Here is a 20,775-nt window from a genome sequence, read left to right as displayed (position 1 = left end):
CAAAATTTACCAGCATTTTCAGTTTTTTTTCACCATGTCAACATTACAAAAAAATACTTTTTATGGAGTCTGAAACCTTTCCCATGTTCAGAATAAGTTCTTAATTTTCGCAATATATTTTTTTTCGTAAAGAACGTATATGAAAAAGAGGGTGAAACACCCCTTTACAAAATTAATGGATCCATCCACAGAATGAATATTCATGACAGTCGCGAATCAAAAAGTTATTTTTTTTTACGGTAGCTACTTGTCAGCTTGTTGCTAAAATAATCATGATTTCATAAGTTTGGCACAGTAAAAGGACGTGTTACGGACGGGACGGAACTCGTTGGGAAAACCGTCAGCACGTGTGGGAAAATTTTTATCATAGTCAACTCATCCTTCAACTTGTGTTGTATAGCATGTGGAAATTGCGGTGCCTATTCCTGTCAGACGTGCGCGGTGCACATGTTTTTGTTTGAACAGGGGAACAGCCTATGTGTTTTTCATTGTAGCCCAATACATTGTACCATGGACATGTACACATACATGTACATTATGTATGCACTTCCGAAGCCGAACCGAACGAACGGAACCAACATTTGAGGATCAGTTGCAGCACTCTATACAACCATATTCACACATGTTCTTCTTATGTAAGGTTTATACCAGTACTATTCAGAATTTGTCATATTGCCTATGGCTTTTCTGATATCTATAAACCAGTGTGCAATGTGACTTGGCTTGCTTAATGGGTGATCCACTTAGCAGCCTGTATTATGCACAGGAAACCTTTCCAAATTGTGAAGTCTTTACTTCATGATTGCATATATCAGTGGCTTTAACCATTGATGAGGTTGGTTCATATTCTACTCAAATTGAAAACAAACGTGAACACATATCTGTAATGTCACAGCAAGTATTCGCGCTGGAAATTTGCAAAGTGTTAAATACAATTCAACTCAAATCAAGGATGCTGTGATATTTTGCCATCTGCTGCTTTCTTAATTGCAGGCAATACCATCTGGCACAGACAACGAAAAGGAAATTGAACTTCTGAAGGCTGAACTACACAAATATGAAGATGAACTTGAGAGAGCTAAAGCAATGCAGCAGGAAGCAGCTCAAGAGCAAGCCATGCAAGACCAGGAGGAGATCAGGTCTCTCCAGGAGGAGGTCAAGTGGTACCGAGAGGAACTTGAGAGAGCCAAGATGGCCCATGAGAAGACAACTCAAGAACAGGTTATGCGAGACGAGAGAGAGATAGAAATGCTGAGGGAGGAACTGCGGCGGTATGAGGATGAGCTGAGAATTGCCAAGGAATTGCAGGAAAAGACGGCAAAGGAACGAGCAGAGATGTCCCAGAAGGACGTTGCCATCATCAAGGTTTGTAACCCTCTCTCTCAATTAAGAGTCGAGGCAAAAATTGGAAATTTAAGATTTTTTTTATAAATGAATCTTGTTAAAACACCAGCTTCCGAGTGATACATGTTTCTACTGCACTCATCTTACCAGTAGAGCATTATGACATGCATTATTCCCTTGAGGGCGTTGGACATTCGCTAGATGGATTTTCTCACAGTACCTTGCAGCCCACCTGCCATGACATTTCCGTTTTTAGAGCTTCTCTTTCTATCTCCCTTCCAGTTTCCTTCAAGTGTCTTTGGAACAGATTGATGTGAGGTTTTTGTGCTGCATCCGATGTTATTTTTTGTCCAAAGTAGAAAAACTGGTCACTTTTTGATCCAAAAAAAAGGGAAGAAATAAAGAAGGTTTGACAAGATGTCTAGCACTTTTGCCAACGAGACATCGTCTTTCTTAGTGAACAAGGCAGATGTTAGCCATTTACTTTCTTCTGCTGACTCATCTTTCCCTAATGGGCTCGATGGGCTACTATTCACTGGCTTATTATTTGCAAGCCTGTCAAACTTGACTCCAATATGCTGTTAATGTATGTGTTCACTCCAGCCCCATTCATGGCCCTCTATTACACTTGGTCACATCCGGTCTGCTGCCTGGTACTGAGATCACATGCCTGCCTGTACCCTGAGTAGATGTTAATGATCAGGACCCTTGACAAACACCTCACTGCTGGGTGGAGGAGGGGTGATAGGCTTTTGTCAAATGCCTTGTTCATGGCAGATATTCACTGTAATGAAACAATGGCAGTCTTGTGGGGTATATCCCTACAGTACCGATCACTCTTAACCTACCACCGGTTAACGGTAACCAATGGTTACCTATAATCCCCCCCCCCCACTATTCTCGTTGCGTTGTTACGATAGGACGCATAACAGTATATTCTTATCCAATTGGTAAACAGTCTGCGGTCAGGCTAAGGTCGTAAACTTCCTGTCTTCGTTCATTGAATCCATAAACAACGTTCCCCCTGCAGCAGCCTACACATCGTTTTATTGTTCCAGTACATGGACTTGTGGTTAGATAAGTGCAGTCATAAAATCCTGGGGTCAATTATCTGTTATCGTGTATCAACTTTTGACCACAATCTTTCCAGCTTCAAGAATGCATGCGATATGCATGCAGGCATGGCCGATGTATGGTGCAAGTACCTCCAAGGCCGCTTATCAACAAAGATATACAATGTATAAGTTTTGAAGTTCGCCTGTCAATCATTGTCTCGAAATGGCTTTCCAGACAAGAATATATAGGACACTATTTTATTCCCCAGCTGTAATTGGGGGACACGTATAAAAATGTGCTTGGTCGTTTTTTTTAAGTAAAACAACGACAAAGACCTACACGAACTCTCTGTTAAATATCCTGTGGATTCCTGGGAAAAATTTAATAAGAACTATGCTTAGTTTTCTTAACAAATAATATCAAGGTTGGACCATCAACTAAACGTCAAAGAATATTTTAAATATATATATTCTAGAGTAACATTTATACAAAATAATAGGCAGTGCGTTGTTATTTTTTAATAAACAAATTGTCATACCCCGCTGCTGAGTCAGAGAGAGACGCCGAATGTGATTTAAGGGGTTAATTTAATACAATTTGTCTGGTCCTCTCGATTTTTGAAACAAAACAATTCCCTACATCCTAACCCATTAAATTCTGAACTCCTCGTTAAATCCTGCGAATTCGTGGTTTTATTTAATATGAATTGTTCTAAATTTTTTCTTATTTTTAAAGGAATAAGGGTCAAGATTACCAACAGCCCTAGGTCTTTTAATCGAACAATCAAATATATTCTAAAGTACATTCTAGAGTAATATTAAAACAAAATAATAGGCCATGCGCTGTTCTTGTAATGTTCTTTTTTAATAAATGAAGAAAATCGTCATTCCCATTTAGGCAAAAAAATACTTCTGCTTCTGATTACATGCTTTTCCAAAATTGGGTCGGTCGGTCGGAAATTATATTTTTTTTGCCAATTTTTTTTTAATGCGGTTTGAATGGGGTATTCAATTATATGCAATGTTTTAGACTGAACTTTTTCCATTGCACTACGAAAGCTATACAAAAAATTGCCACAAAAAGTGAACGCTAGTCAAGACAGGAAACTGGCCAAAACTCCGTAATTCATGCGTGAATGCATGTGTGGCCAGCGGGCGACAGACCTCGTTTTAATTTTTACTGTGGACAATTTTGGGGAAACACGCTGCATCGTATCACTCCAAATACGAGTACCCCCGGTAGTGCCATCTCAAAATGAACTCTTGAACACGGAAAATACATGTACACAGACAAGAGAGACCAATTTCTGTGAATAAAATTCCAAAAATGTTCCTTCTCCATCGGTGTTTTCTTGGCATTTTTACGATGTCGAATCCGACTGACCAGTAAACAGTGCACCGCGTAGGCCTTCCATGCTAGCACTCTACATGTATGCACAGACTGGTTATCGCACTTTTTTGCCTTATTTTCCTAGCCTCGGAGACAGCGAGAGAGAGAGAGAGACACCGAATACATTCAAGGGGTTAATTTAATATAATTTGTCTGGTTCTAAATCTCTTGATTGTTACAATAAAAATGCGATTTCAAACATAACTCAAAAGTCCTAGCCCATTAAATTCCGAACTCTTTGTTAAATCTCCTGTGGATTCCTGTGGAAAATTTAATACGAATTATGATGCTTAGATTTGGTTATTTTCAGGAATAACATCAAGATTATCAGCAGCCCTTGGACTTTTGTACTGAACGTCAAAGTATATTTACACAATAAAAGGCCATGCCCTTTTATGTTAGAGAGAGACGCCAAATACATTCAAGTGGTTAATTTAATACCATTTGTCTGATTCTCTTGATTTTAAAATAAAACGATTTCCAACGTCCTAGCCCATTAAATTATGAAATCTCAGTTAAATCTTCTGTAAACTCCTTTGGGAAAATTTAATACGAATTATGCTTAGTTTTGGTTATTTTTAAAGGAATAAGATCAAGATTATCAACAGCCCTTGGACTTTTATACTGAACGTCAAAATACATTCTAGAGTAACATCTAGCCTACATGGAATAATGTAAGCACAGTGGGATTTTTTGGGGGGGGGGGGTTTAAATGAAGAATAGAGTCATACCCCGAAAAAAACGACATGGAGGGCCCTGCATTTAATGAATTATTTTGGGACTTGGAATATCCCTACCCAACTCGTTATTTTTTCATGTGCATATTCACAGAAGGGGCCTGGGTGAAATTTCAGTTTACCTCATTTTCTGTTTAAAGTTTTCATGGTCTTTGAAAATAATGCCCAAATAAAATCTTTAAAAAAAAAACCTTCCCAGCAGAATGATTGATGGCCGCATTGTTCAAATTGATACAATACATCTGTTGCTCGTTATATACAAAGGATCTGTTTGGTATCAGCTAAAGGCGCCGCCGAACTTTGAGGACGATGTCTGATGAACAGTCTCAGCCAATTAAATAGCCGGTTCCGGTAAATAAATACGCCATTGGTTGCTTTCTTCACGGACCATTTATGCTTTCATGAATATGACGCGCCTTCCACACTCAAATGGATATTGATGGCCAATGGCTGGAATTCCTTGCTAGGCTGAGCCGCAGGTGCAGCATGCCCACTGTCACATTCCAACCTGGTTGCCTAGAGATACTGTTGCTAGGGCGGCTCCCCTGTGATGTCCCAGACTGCCGGTTGCGTAGCCAGAAAATCTTGCATGGGAGAGAGAGGGTGTGACTATATTTTCTTGAATGCTGACGCTTTGGGGAAATTTGTGAAGGCAACAAACAAAAAAAGTTCTGCTTTCGATTTATATGCCATTCGAAAATAGGGTTGGTAGGTAGGGAACTGAAATTTTTGCCATTTTGGGGGGGGTACGATCATATTATGAGGCGTCTGCGTGTAATCAAGGGTAAAAGGTAGGAATTGATGGTTCTAAGGTGTTTTTTCCTTCATTTTTCCCATAAAAAATAAGATAGGTATACGGCTGTCAAAATAAGGTAAGTCGTGAAACCGGAAGCAGAACTATGTTTTGGGCCTAAGATGCGGCTTCTATTTCGTCAAATAAAAAAAACCACAAAATAATAGGCCATGCCCATTTATTTACCCGGCCTCAGAGAAAGAGATGCCGAATACATTTAAGGAGTTAATTTAATACAATTTGTCTGGTTCTCTTAAAAAAATTCTGAACTGTCAGTTCAATCTCCTGTGAATTCCTGGGGAAAATTTTTATATGAATTATGCTTAGTTTTTATTATTTTTAAAGGAATAAGATCAAGATTATCAACAGCCCTTGGACTTTTATTAATACTGAGCGTGAAAAATATATTCTGGAGTAACATCTACACAAAATAATGTAGGCAATGTTATGGTTTTTTTAAGCGAAGAATAATATCAAAAAAGACATGGAGGTCTCTCTCCATTTAATGAATTATTTCGGGACTTGGAATATCCCTACCCGACTCGTTATTTTTTCATGTGCATATTCACAAAACCGGCCTGGGTGAAATTTCAGTTTCCCTCATTTTTTGTTTAAAGTTTTCATGGCCTTTGAAAAAAATGCCCAGATAAAATCTAACAAAAAAACCCTTCCCAGCAGAATGATTGATGGCTGCATTGTTCAAATTGATACAATACATATTCGTTGTTCGTTACAAAGGATCTGTTTGGCATCATTTACAGGCGCCGCCGAACTTTGAGGACGGTGTCTGATGAACAGTCTCAGCCAATTAAATGAGCCGGTTCCGGCAAATAAATACGTCATTGGTTGCTTTCTTCACGGACCATTTATGCTTTCATGAATATGACGCGCCTTCCACACTCAAACGGATATTGATGGCCAATGGCTGGAATTCCTTGCTAGACTGAGCCGCAGGTGCAGCATGCCCACTGTCACATTCCAACCTGGTTGCCTAGAGATACTGTTGCTAGGGCGGCTCCCCTGTGATGTCCCAGACTGCCGGTTGCATAGCCAGAAAATCTTGCATGGGAGAGGGTGTGACTATATTTTCTCGAATGCTGATGCTTTGGGGACATTTGTGAAGGCAACAAACAAACAAAGTTCTGCTTCCGATCACATGGCATTCAACAATAGGGTAGGTTCGGTAGGTAGGGAATTGAATTGAAGTTGAATTTATTTTTTATTTTTTTGGCATTTTTTTTGGTACGATCATTATGGAGACGTCTGCGTGTAATCAAGGGTAAAAGGTAGACATTGATGGTATTGGGTGTTTTGTTCTCATTTTTCCCATAAAAAATAGGGTAGGTAGGGAAACCGGAAGCAGAACTTTCTTTTGGCCTAAGATGCGGCTTCTATTTCGTTTAATAATTTTTTTAAGAAAATCTGAGCTTGAACGTTACAAAATACAAATAAACGATCTTCCTCAGGCCTGGAAAATGTCTTTCTTGAAGTGACATTTTTGAAGTGACACTAGATTTGACAACACTAGCAGAAGATTTAGTTCTTCTTACTTTGTATTTCGCCTCAGGAAAACAGGTTTTTTTCTAACATCATTTTCTAACATCGTATTCCAAAAAAAAAAATACCCAGGCGGCCTCTCCAAGAAAGAAGCCTGATTCCCCCCCCCCCCCCCCCCCGCATGATAGGCCTTTTTTAGACCGCTCTACGTACGTACTATACTGTAGAACGTTTTCGTGAAATGTTCTGAAAAGGTATTCACTCATCATACTCGTACTGTAGTGTAGCGGCCTGTTGGTATGCTGGTGTGAGTAAGTGTAGAATTACTCTAGGTAACAATGTTATTATCTCGCAGTGTTTGCTAAGGATTAAGCACAGATAGGAAGCGTTCACCGTCCTCATAAGAAACAAACTACCACCACGAGATCTGCCTGTGGTTGACTGGTAAACAAAACAACGTGTACTGCAGCAATATAACGATATCGACTTGCCACTTGACCGCAGGATCGCTTGTGGTTTTTTAATCCCGATAAACTGCCTTCCGTAGTGGGCAGGGCTGAAACCCTTTGACGAAGAACGTGTTTACCGTTTATCAGGAATTATTAACGCTGAGCGGTACTGTATATCCCGCCCCCTCCTCCACCCTCCCCCCAAACCTTACCCCATCCCCCCACCCCCGCCTACATTGTTCAAACAAAATGAGGGTGGTCTCTTAATGTTCATTAACCGGCAGGGTAGGGCCTTTTACCTTCACTAGGCTTTTTCCATTGTTAGGGTAATTAGGACCTAGTTGTGGGGACTTTTTGCAGCCCCCACAGCGTCTTCGGTCCCCATATTACAATGGGAGAACTCATGTGTAGTCCCCACAAATGAGGAACAAGAATGGTTATACATGTAGACACACCACTATCACCCCCCCCCCCCAAACCTTACCCCATCTCTCTCCCCCCCCCCCCCCCCAAAAAAAAAAATTGTTCAAACAAAATGATGGTGGTCTCTTAATGTACATCAACTGGCAGGGCAGGGCCCATTCCCTCTGCCTCTGGCTCCTAACATGGTACTTCCCAAAGGAGTTCAACCTTTAGCCTCTGCTACCACTCCTGTTTTTCAAAGTCTCAGGCATGGCAAACTCCTTACTGTAGACCAACTGTTTGCCTACATTTCTCTCTCAACTCTCCTGAGTGTCCAGGAAAATCTCCCGTAAATTAGCCATTTACGGCTGGACAGTTCTTCAGTTTGTGGTTGCACTGCCCATGCACATACCTCAAGGCGGGGTTTTATACCCAACTCACCCAACCTCTGTCATGGCTCCTTGGGCAGGTTTCATACTATATAAGTACATGTAACTTGGGCCCCTGAGCCCCTCAGTTACATGTAGGCTGCTGTCCTGGACATCTCATTGGCGACGGCTTTTTGATGGCAGCCATGGCTTGCCGCAGAGCAAACTCCATACCTTGACCCTTACTCTGTTACATTCCTCTTGAGTCAGGCTGTAGATGTCTTCACCCGATCATAGCTCCTCTCTTGTGGAGGACAAGTAAGTGATGATTTATCAGTCTGACATCTTGATACCCAACTTCAAATCTGTCTCATCCGTTTTCGACGATACATTGTAGACTGTGGATGCCATCTGTGCCCTGAAATGGTACTTGCATCGGATGGCAACCACCTGGGGCGACTGTCAGACTATGTGCTTCCAGCACCTCACAACACTATTGCCTGCAGGGCTGTGTCTGCCATGCGCTCGGATTCTAGAGATTGGTCTGAGTCCCCTGACGAAGTGCACGCCTGTAAAGTCCACAGCATAGCTTCCTGGCAGGCATTTTGCAATGGTGTACATCATGTACCACTTATGGACATCATGCAAGCTACATGCTGAAGTCCACTAGCACATTCACAACCTGCTACCTCGGGACATGCTGCAGACCAAAGACAAAACAGACCATGCAGCCCCCAGACTTACCACTGTTGATTCATAGGGCACATGCTGCCTTGCAGCTTGCTACCGGGTTGTACACCTTCATGTTGTATGCTTGAACCCACCTTCCTGTAACAGTGCTACTCTGCATAAATGTATGTAGTAATTCTCTAGGGGTAAGACAAGTGCAGTAGATACCCCCCCCCCCCCAACAGAAGTGTGGTTTGATTCTACTAGTGAGTACTTACCTGGGTTGAGTGCCTCCCGCCCCTCCCCTCCCCTCCCCTTCCTTGCTCCCCCCTTCCCCTTCCTCCCCACTCTCTTCACTCACACGCTTGCACTCTGAGAAAAGAGAAAGTGTCATGGCGCTGGCCGCAAGGTACCGTGAAAAAGTAACTCTTATCAGTTGGCTAGCACCCTTAATGGAACAATGCATATGTAGTCATGCTCTACAGGTAAGTACATTTCTGTGGGGTGGGGAATCACTTGTTTCACACAGCTTCTTAATGTTCAAGCTTCTGAACTGCTCAAAATTGTTTTCTTTGGAAAATTAATTATGAAAAATATTGCCATGAATTCTCATTGCAGAAATTTGAGCTTGAGAATAGCCGTCTTAAAGACAGGATCTTGGAGCTTGAGGCAGACGTGGCCACTAAATCTAAGATCATGGTAGAGACTGAGGCCAGTCACAAAAAGCAACAACACCGCCTGGAGCGAGCAATAAAGGAACAGGCTTCTCGCCTGAAGGCGGTGGAGATGGAGTTCTCTGACCTTAAAGCTAATCCACAGGTATTTCAATTCCATCCAATTTCCACTACCCAACCCTTAAGTGTATAGAATGAAGGGAAATGCAACTAGAATTTACAGAGCGAAATGTATTCCCATTTCTCTTAAAACCACCCCAGCACTGTATGGTTTTGGGGCAAATGAAGCTTATTATGGTGGGCATGGTGTAGGGCCAATGATTTTCCGTTCAGAAAAGTGCAAATTCCGTTTTCAAAAATCCTGAATTCCGTTTCAGGCTGAAAAATTCCGTTTCACATTTATTCAATACATAAAAAGGCATTTAAACATATACCATGTACACAGTAAATAATTCCAAGACTATAATGAAATAGTCGTTTGGTTGGAGCGCGGGAAAACTGCCCCAAAAAGATTTCTATTTTATCAACGGCTGATCAATGTACAGACATACAGTAGTATTTAACTTCACCACAGTCAAGTCGTATACTGCACTGCCACTGCCACACACGCAAGAAACATGCAATAGCCGTACAGACCAATCCCAGGACGTCACACACATCAGCTGGCCGAAGCGAAATTCATGTTCGCCATTTTGTTTTCGGGCTAACGTTAGCGACAAAATAGGATAGTTTACGCATGGAGGAATAAGAACACACGGTAGATTTTGGACCTAAGCACAACATGCATTTCAATAGAGCCAAAGTTAGATGTTATACGAATGGTTGATTGATTGAACAGAGAAAAATAAACCTGCCGATGGAGCAAAAAAGACCCGCGAGAGCGTGCCGTGAGTGTGATGATTTTCACCGTTGCGCTGACCGACAGCTACGGCATGCGTCGGGACTGTCACTCCCGTGACTACGCGTACTACGGTAATGATCTCGCAACATTTATTGCTCTGATCTTGAACGTTTTTGTCCCCCCAAAATCGTGATATAAACACTGCTCATTTGTTGTATGGCTCGTCTCTTCAGTCAATCATCAATAATTCGTTTTGTTCTCAATAAATTTAACGAAATTATGTTTTTTATCAATAAAATTGCAGAAATTATTTTCTTCAGATTCAAATTCCGTTTTCCGTTTCGAGGAGCAGATTCCGCGAATTCCGTCCGTTTTCCGCGATCGCGGAAAATCATTGGCCCTAATGGTGGGGTCTGCAGATTCCACATTTAGTTCTCAGGAAAGAAATATATATATACTAAATTAGTAATGGGCAGTAACGAAAGGTTTCACCCTTACTCCCTTCTTATATTTAATAAGAACCATTTGTAATCCACCTATATTCCAACACAGTACTAATATAACTATATGTTTGACTTGGGACATTAGGCCAGTGTAAAGTAAAAGAAGCTCTACAGTTTGAATCCAGAAAAGTTCAATGGTTTTGGATGTGTATGGTTAAAACCAATGTTGGCTTTTCAACAACTTATTAGTGGAATTAATCTTTCTATCCCAAGGTGGTTGAAGTTGTCAAGACAGTAACCGTGGAATCAGAGGAGGCCAAAGATGCCGTGGTTGCTGCCCAAAAAACTAACATCAGACTAAGACAGCAAGTCACAACTCTCAAGGAGTCTTGTGAGGCCACAGAGAAGCAGCTGAAGCACTCCAAGACACATGTGCTGGCACTCCAGGAGAGGGTAAGATTTAGAGTGCAACTTGCTTAATGACTGGATGTTTTCATTCCTTGGATTTTCAAATGAACTTTCTTATTCAATTTTCAAATGATTTTGTATTTGTTTCTTTTGTTTTTAGGGATTTTGAATTTAATGACTTGATGAGGACTTTTGCATTAAATGTTACTTGCGCATTTGAAAGGGAAAAAATGTGCTCTTAAATGTTTGTATTGCCTTCATGCAAGAACTGTTAATGACACTATCTTGCCTGCTGGTGTGAAAAGAGTTCTACATGTATATTAAAGGGAGCACTGGAAAACTGGTGGCCCTGGTGGCCCTGGTGGTGGAAAGTTTTGGTTAACTGAAATGCCATGGAGTACCATTGGACACCGAATGCATGATCTGTGGGTAATTCTACAAGTTGTGGGTTCGAGTCCAGCCTGAGGCTTAGCGGTTGTGGTGTGTTGTTCCTTGGATAAGAGACTTTGTCACTATTTGCTTCTCCCCATCCAGGGGTAAATGGGTATCTGTGAGGGCAAAGACGGGTACTGTGATTGATTTTAGCATCAACGTTTTTGCTTCCCAGGGAGCTTAGATGGTCTTTGGAATATTTTATTGGCCTAATGAGCAGGGGTAATAATGACATTGTGATTGGAGCACCAAAACTGGTGGATGTATTTTTGCAAAATTTAATGTGAAGTCCCATCCTTATTTGATTGTTGCAATTTGGCCACAGCTGCAGGAGCAGGAATCCCAGATGGCCATCTTAGACAAGGAGCTTAAGGCCGTCATGGAGCGCTCAGCGGCTGAAGTCACAGATGCTCGTAAGCAAGGAGAGGAGATGGCAAGAACACTCACCCAACGCTTTACCGCTGTCCAAGCCAAGTTTGCCAACATCCGTCCTGGTCTCCTGACTGTAGCTCAAGAATACCAACAGCTGCGGTCACTCTGCGCCCAGTTTCCCTCCATGCTCAAGGCTGCTATTGCTCAGGCCAAAGAAGAAGTGAGTTGACAATGCCATCAATTACAAAACGGTTCCAATTCTGGGACACACTTAAAGTAAAGCATCCGTGTGCTGTTCCTGATTAAAACCTCACTTCAGTCAATTTACTTTGGTCAACAGAACTTTATGAAAATTGAACTTAGACAGTTTTCCCTCTGGAAAAAAAACAGTCCTTTTAAATTGATATGCTTGGGCAGGATCTGGTAGTTCTACATTTTTAAGTTGAAATTCTGTTGTTTTGGCTCTGTCACATTGTTATGATATTTGTTCAAACCTACACATGCATGTACTTGTGCATTCCATTACATCCCTATTAAATGTTCAAATTAATAAACACCATGATAGAATGTCAGATGAATATCCACTAATATATGTAGGCCTATCAGTTCTGTATAAATGTATGTTTTTGTCACCAATTCAAAAGGCAAAAACATTACCCTCACTTTAACCCTAACCCTGCAGATATTTGTCTAGAAAAGTGTCCAACTCAACAACTCGCAACACTTGTCAACGTGAGATGCCTGCCCAGTAAAACAAGATCCAATAGGTCAATTGTCCGAAGGCAAAACACACTCAAAAGTCCAAGGCTGCTAGCCTGCACAGGATCACACAATGGCATTGTTCAATGGGACTAGTTCCCATTGTCTCAGCATTGGGCTTTTGCATCTTGTTGTATTTGGTAAGGTTAAGGTAATAGTCCAACTGTCTTAATGGCCTAAATGTTTGCCATTTATTCCTTCATCATCCAGATTGGCAAAGCTCTAGCTGACATCACAGAGCACAACAGAGAGCTAGTGCACAAGTACCACAAGGAGATGGCCCTGCGAAAGAAGTATCACAACGAGATCATAGATCTCAAAGGGTCTATCCGTGTTTTCTGCAGGGTCAGACCCATTATAAGGGAGGACGGTGCAGGAGCCCTTTCCAAAAATGCTGTCAGCTTAGATGTTGATGATGATGCCCTTATCTACCTGCAAAATAAGGGCCGGTCAACGACATTTGAGGTTGACAAGGTCTTTGCAGCAGATTCGACGCAGGAGCAGGCAAGGATCCTACCAACTATTCTTGAACTAGAATGTTACACTATCATTAGGAAAACATGTATTACTCACAAGTCTGTGCATATAATTTAGACCTGCAATCTTCAAGATCTATCTCGGCTTTTTTCTATTTAACTACATGTAATTTTGCACAGTATTAGAACAAAATTGTGACAGTTTCATTTGATTATCATTGACAAGGTACATGTACAATGCACATGTACCTGCAAGATTTGCTTTGTGAGAATTAAGCACCAGTATGCACTAAGATCTTTAAGACATCGTGTTTACTTTTTGGAAAATCTGCGTGTGTATTTGTCACCTTTCCCCCTTCAACAGAACAAATAAATGCTCTGCCTGTTATGTCCCTCACAATTGGTTGCAGTCGATTACTGTGTCTTTGTTCATTCAGATCTTTCAGCTATTGAGGTTCTTGTCCTTATTTCTTTTTCCCACAGGTATTCCATGAAGTTCAGCCCCTTGTGGTCTCCAGTATTGATGGCTACAATGTCTGCATCTTTGCCTATGGACAAACAGGGTCGGGTAAAACTTACACCATGGAGGTAAATACAGTGAAATCTGAATTCCTTCTTTAGTTATAAAATGTGCAGAGTGCATTTTTACAACTGAGAATGTACATGTAGTACAACAAGCAGATAAAATATCACCAACCGATTATGTAATAACAATTGACTGATACTAACCAATATTAATAAATACCTTGGAGAGTTGATGGTTTCTGATTGGTCGAGACTCGATCACGTGGCCGGGCATTAACGGTGATAATGGACCGGCTTCAAAGATCAAGCGAATAAATGGCCACTGAACCAGCATTGATCAAGCCCCGTTCAGCCCCATGCAAGCCAATGATTGGTCAAAATTAGTAACAGTCCTGCGGTAGCTTGTAACAATAGAGCACTGCACATGCGCTCAACCCCCATCGCGTGAGACTGACGCGCGCGTACGCAACACAGTTGCTAGGGATGCGTGCGTGCACGCGCGTAAGGAAGTTTTGAAACGACATCATACAGCAGTGCAGTATATACTGAGGATGTTTACGACGAAAGCGTAGATCTACGATTTATTTTCTTTGAACACTTCACCCACCGACATATTTACCTTTCCTAAACCAAGCATCTTTGTAATTCCGGACACAAGGAATATGTAAACGAGATTTCAGCTTCCTCCATCAGGTAAAGATATGAAAACATTGTTGTAATTTGTTTCGCTACGGCAGCAGTTTCTGTTGAGTTTACGTCGTTATAGCTGTTAAGCTAAAATATGGCCCATGAACATGAACACAGAAAATCTGGAAATATCGCCGAAAGAAAGTCGCAAAATTGGAGCATTTTAATTGTTTATTTCGTTAAAAAGGTATTTCTTAATGGGAATAACAGTGTGAGGATCCGGTCTTCACTGCGTGATAATGACCGGGTGTCGGGGTGACCGCTGTTAATGGACCTCGACTTCGTCTCGGTCCATTAACAGCGGTCACCCCCACACCCGGTCATTATCACGCAGTGAAGACCGGATCCTCACACTGTTATTCCCTTAATGTAACACAAAATTGACTGATAGTGTAGTAAATGTTACTACACTTTAAGTTAAGTTTTGTTACATTTTCAGTTAATGTAACAACAATTGACTGATAGTGTAGTACATTTTGCTACACTATGGGTCAATTTTGTGTTACATTATCGGTTTATTATCGGTCACTTTTGTGACATTATCAGTTGGTGATGCGTTATCCGTTTGTTACTACATTACCAGTTGTAACAGTGCATATTTTATTCACAAAATGAAAGTTTTCTGCAGATGGACACTGTTCATTTTGTGTGACTTAAAATAAACAGAAATTCACTCTTTATTTTTCATGGTGTTGACGTGCTGGGTTACCCCTGAATGATTCTGAGGCTTGCTACCTGATTCCTGATTTTGTAATGGGGAATCAAGTTGTTGATGCTGTTAAAAAATGATCGATCTCATCAAAGACATTTGACCCTAACCCACTATGGTAATGTAGCTAACAACCGTGCTGAGCACACCAACATGCAACACTTGTCAAAATGACAAGCCTGCTCAGTGAAGCACGATCCAACTTGTCAACAATCTCAAGGCCAAACTGCCTCAGAGTCGGTGGTCACCAACTGCAGCAAGATACAACTGTGGTATTCTTCAGAGGAACTAGCTTCCATTGTTTCAGAATTGGCCGTTTATGCACTGGTGTTGATGGCTCAATGCAGCAAGGTCTCATAGATTTTTGCACTGTGTTGCGTGTGCCAGGGTTATGGATAAGAGTAAGACAGTGGAAATTTATGCACAACTATTGGAAAGGACCTGGCCCACAAGAAAATACAAGTTGATATATTGGCTCATCGTAAACCCTTGGTGCACAGATTATTTAGATTAAATACACATACATGTATTATAGCATTTCTTGGGCGGTTGCCAAGGACCCGCCTTTGCACCAGGGTTGATAAGAGCTAACTAATTTTAAAGGTACATGCTATTTCATGAAGTGGTTGATTCACTTATAACAAATGACAAACAAGGATAATTAGCTATGTCATACATTGCATAATGCATACCCATCTTTATTTGTTGGAATTGTACATACCGTAATTTTCGGAATATAAGCCGCGTGGAGTATAAGCCGCAGCACGCAAAAATCTGCAAATTCAGATTTGAAGTTGGCGTATAAGCCGCAATTTTGTAAGGCCTCCAAATTCTAGTGAAAATGCTCTGAACCAGTTCCATTTACACTACAGAAGCTATAAAAAAAAAGGGCCACAAAAGTTGTATTAAATCATTTACTCTTACAAACAAATGTGGAAATTGATGATGAGAAATAAACACTGGGAATTGCTGCCGGCTGCCCCGTCTGGTCCCAGGCCGTAAAAGTTAGTGCATCGCCCGGCAGCCTGCGCCGCGCCGGTGAATGACAACATTTTCCCGCAGCACGTGAGAGAGTATGCATCCCACCGGGATTTTCCCCCACCGCGTGTATTGTCTGACTGGAACGCTACGTACAAATCTTGCTTTGTGGCAACAGATGCTGAATTGTTTTGTCCTAAGAATAAGCAGGTCCGTTTTTACCTCAAAACTTATCAAATTGTTGTGATGACTAACGAGTAGTAACTTTAAAAATTCAAGTTTTCGATTGTAACTTTCTTCGAAAATAGTCAAAACGATGCTGCCATTTTCATGGACGATTCCATTAATTTTGTAAGGGGTGATTTAGTCCCTGTTTTGAGGTTTACATCGTTTCTTGAATACATTTCAAGAAAAAAAATTATATTGTGACGTTGAACAACTGATTATCGGATAAAGAAATGTTTCGAACACCATAAAAAGTATTAGTCGTCTTTTTTCTTTTTTTAAACAGCAGAAATATTGTACTTATTGTTCCCAAGAAAGTACACCCCTATATTACCACATATGGTGTGGTCCGCTGGGGGAAAGCATGCTGCATGTAGCAGCACTAGAATCACGTACGTACGGCTTGTCACAAGCGTCGATCGAAGACAGCATTCACCGTACTTTTACCGCTCGGCACCTTTACGTGGCACGTGGTTTCGGTTTGTTAATGACTTTCTTAATTGATCATTCATTTCAGCAACATACCTCTTCTTATATCAGTACATTAAATGCACATGTGAATTTCATTTTTATTCTTCAAGGCTCGGCGTATAAGCCGCCCTGTGTATAAGCCGCAGTAAACATTTTCATGGGCAAAATCAACGTATAAGCCGCGGCTTATATTCCGAAAATTACGGTACATGTAGTGTTGTGACACTGAATTATTTTGGAGCGTCCCTAAACACACATCCTGGTTTGTTTTTGTAACCTCCAGGGCCCTTCAAGCAACCCAGGAATCAACCAGCGAGCGCTACAGCACCTCTTCCAAGAAACAGAGCAGAGGACAGAGGAATGGGACTATACCATTACCGTCTCCGTAATGGAAATATATAATGAGCAACTCAGGTGAGAGAACTTGGAGTCGAGGCTGCATTTGGCCATGCATTGGCAGTATCCGGTTTTTACTGTGTACGCATTATTATCTACATTTCTAGTTCATGTATCACCATGACGGATGTAGTTTGCTTATTGTCCTACTTGCACGCAAAACACTAATTAATTATATGTGATCTTATCACCAACTTTAGCAGTGTAGGGACCATAATGTACTGGTACTTAATACTCCACCTTCTCAGTTCTATTTGAATTTAGTGCACATATGCAGTTTCTATGAAATGCAAGTAAGATGGTAAGTGGTGTGTCACATGTAAGTTGAACATGACAAAGTGGGAGGATCAGATGGCTTTGAAGGGAGGTGGAGGTACCTTTATTTTCAGTGTCGTTACTGGCCAGTGTTTTGTAATTAGGCTCCTAAGATGCCAAAACAGCATAGGAAAACCCTAATTGTGTCACAGAAACGTCATGTCATTTCATTTCCATATAATAACGTGGGAACCCAGCGAACTCCACCCAAAAATTCTAAGTTTGTGACATTATTAATTCCCAGTGAATCGGTCAGTCGGTCAATCGGTCAGTGAGTGATTTAGAGGACAATCGGCTAGCCCTTTGGGTCTAGCCAAAACAATTATCAAGATATTCAAAATTGAATATATTATTTTTGTCCATGCAGGGATCTTCTGGGCGATGATCCACAGTTCAAACTGGAGATTAAGATGAACCCAGACGGTAGCGGTCTGTATGTCCCTGGTCTGTGTGAGGTGGAAGTGGACTGTGTAGACGATGTCAATGAGGTAATACTAACTACAGTGGTGCCAATGTCGGGCGGAATTTGTAAACAAGTCATAATACCTTTGAATTAAAGATTATTGAGATGCTAAGCAGCTATATATATAAATAGATCTATTGTAAGAGTTACAATCAAGTCAGATCACATGTTATGTCGGATATACAGTGACAAAGGAATGTCTTTGTCCTGCTTCCTTTAAATAGCTGCTCATGGACTTGTGATCATACAATCATTTTGTAAAGACTTGATTTCAACACTGTCCATAAATAACCCCACTGCTGCCAATTTTCATCTTGGATAAACCTGCTGTTAGCACATAGCTGTTGAAAAATAAATGTTTTCAGTAATGCCAGCATTACAAAGAGAACAACAGGCTTTATGTTACAACATCTTTGTCTTTGTTAGGTTTTCCGCAGAGGTAAACGCAACCGTGCTACTGCCACAACGGACATGAACGAGCACAGTTCTCGCTCTCATGCGCTTCTTTGTGTCAAAATTGTGGGCTCGAACAAGACCTCAGGGAAGAGAGTCATGGGTAAGTCAAACAGAAATGGTCGAAATCAAAACCTAATTTTACAGGGAATCTTAGACAGAGATAAAATGACAGTGTCAGGTACTTTTTTTAGTTGCTTTGTACAAGACAAATAGTTTCAGTTAGACTTTAAGAAGATGAACCTCTCTCTCCATTATAAAATGTTGCTTCTGTAAAAATGGAAATTAAAAATCATTCTATCCTTTAGTGCTGCAGCCGAAATAACTAAAATTCGCCGAACCAAACGAACAGAACCAAACTGATAATCATTAGATAATCATTCGGAAACACAATTTTTAACGCCGCATATTTTTAATAATGCAATCAAAATAATAAGAACTTGCACCTTAAACCTCTCCAATTTTACTTCTAATTATTAAATAAGCATATTTTAGGCTGACAGTACCAACTTAAAATGAAAGGAAATTCACGTAGGCCGTCATGTCATGTCATGTCATGTAGTCAGTAATGGCACATACAAACTACAACAGCAACACAATCAAGGAAAGAAGAAATACAAAAGGGGTTATTTTCTGATTTCTGTTTGTGATGTCAAAATGTTGTTGCTCAAAAAGATGTGTTTTTGGTAAGACCAAATGCATGGGCGCCCCCCCCCCCCCCCACTTTTTTAAAGTGGGGGATATCATATCGTTTGTCCCCCCCCCCCCCAACTTTTTTGTCCCCGAATAAAAATTGTAGCCAACATAAGCTCAGAGAGCCGATTCAATGACTCCAAACTCGAAAATAATGTTTAAAAGATGATCTTTTGCTCACAAAACAGAGTTTTCAATTTTTGAGAAATCAATGAAAGTTGACGTCAGTCATGCATTGTGAATTAGTTAATTATTAAATTTGTCAATTGAACATCTTTTTTACTTAATTATACTGAACAACAAACTATGTGTTTAGTGAGTTAGTAATTTCCACAATTATTTCAACGAAAGTCTGTTAGGCCAAAAAAAAAAAGTCTCCGGTTTCTGGTATGGAGCTTACAATGTTACAATTGTGGTACACTCTATTGACAATCCTTCTATGTGATATGTTTTTTCTTTCAGGCAAGCTGAACCTGGTAGACCTTGCAGGATCTGAGCGAGTCAATAAATCAGGGTCCAGTGGAGATACTACCAGGCTTAAGGAAGCACAGAGTATCAATAAATCACTGTCCTCTCTGGGAGATGTCATCTTTGCACTACGCACCAAGCAGGGTCATGTCCCATACAGGAACTCCAAGCTGACATATCTGCTACAAGAATCACTGGGTAAGTACATTATGAGTGAAAGACAGAAACACGGAGGGCATGAAACAAAAAACTCTATTGGCATAAAAACCTTTCTCCCTGCCTTAAAGACAAAAAATCACAATTACACTTGCATTTTGCATACAAAACAAGATGCCAAAATAACTACCTAAACAGACCTGCCAACTAGTACGATTTTGCCGTATTTCGTACGGGAATTTGTTGTAAATACGACCGTACGTTTTCCCCCCATAAAATACGGGTTTTTACCATTTTGACACGCCTGAAAAAATCCTAGTTCAAAGCGGCCGTGGGTGTAAATTATGCTAGATAAAATTGGCTGAATCAACGTACAGTACATAACACATGTACACGCAGCAAACGATACGTACACGAACTGAATCTGGTTTCGCGATTCCCTCTGTACAATGTACATGTGTACACGGTATCAAAAACTAGAACCAGTCCGTTCCCGGAGTGTGCCGATACTTCAAGCAGCGGCACCCCTGCCGCAAAAATAAATGTCTGTATTCGTACACACACGTACCAGCAGGAGTACGTACGGCAGATCTTACGTGCAGTCAACCGACTTTCTTTTCTCGGTGCACGCACGATACGGTTGACGATAGTCACAACACGCGTGCACGTGTTCTGATTGTCAAACGTTTTTGATTACGTTCTGATATGAAAACAAAAATCGGGAAAATCAACAATGCCGCGCAAAGACCGGCCCAAACCGAACTGGAGAAATCAGCCAGCAAATGCAAGAAAATTGATTTTTTTTTTTTGGGTAGGCCAAGTTCTTTTTAATGTGTTTTTGTAAAATGAAACTGTTCGATCGCTGTGTATTTTATAACATTCAGTAGGACTATACTGATTTCTGCATGGTGCATGCAAATATGATTGAAAGTGGCAGTTTGTTTGGCGGCGACGTGATAAAACATGAATAAGTTTAGATTCTAATTTAAAACTTGGAAGTCCTTTGACGTTTCACTGACATCATAATTTTATTTATTTCAAACATTAGGGTTTAGTCTAGTCTTTAGTTAAGTACATCTAGACTTTTAATAGTTTTTGAAGCAGTTTGTTCATGAATAAGGTATATG

The 20,775-nt window shown here is 40.8% G+C and overlaps 1 protein-coding gene across 3 annotated transcripts in view; it reads left to right on the top strand.

The window, feature by feature from the left end:
• The window catches only part of LOC119739520 (kinesin-like protein KIFC3), a 47,707-nt gene that overhangs the window by 18,769 nt on the left and 8,163 nt on the right, over nt 1-20,775 (top strand). For all 3 annotated transcript variants that reach the window (XR_005272589.1, XM_038214496.1, XM_038214497.1), the window contains 10 exons: nt 994-1,365; nt 9,323-9,523; nt 10,936-11,115; nt 11,828-12,094; nt 12,844-13,137; nt 13,593-13,697; nt 16,988-17,118; nt 17,783-17,903; nt 18,305-18,434; nt 19,487-19,690. Coding sequence is in view for 2 of the 3 variants with exons in the window: in XM_038214496.1 (XP_038070424.1) it covers nt 994-1,365; nt 9,323-9,523; nt 10,936-11,115; nt 11,828-12,094; nt 12,844-13,137; nt 13,593-13,697; nt 16,988-17,118; nt 17,783-17,903; nt 18,305-18,434; nt 19,487-19,690 (2,005 nt within the window). In the remaining variant the exon portion in view is untranslated. The remainder of the gene's footprint in view (nt 1-993; nt 1,366-9,322; nt 9,524-10,935; nt 11,116-11,827; nt 12,095-12,843; nt 13,138-13,592; nt 13,698-16,987; nt 17,119-17,782; nt 17,904-18,304; nt 18,435-19,486; nt 19,691-20,775) is intronic.

Source organism: Patiria miniata, unplaced genomic scaffold (assembly GCF_015706575.1).
Source record: "Patiria miniata isolate m_02_andy unplaced genomic scaffold, ASM1570657v1 HiC_scaffold_30, whole genome shotgun sequence".
Classification (NCBI taxonomy): Eukaryota; Metazoa; Echinodermata; class Asteroidea; order Valvatida; family Asterinidae; genus Patiria; species Patiria miniata.
This window is presented reverse-complemented; position numbering and strand designations above follow the sequence as displayed.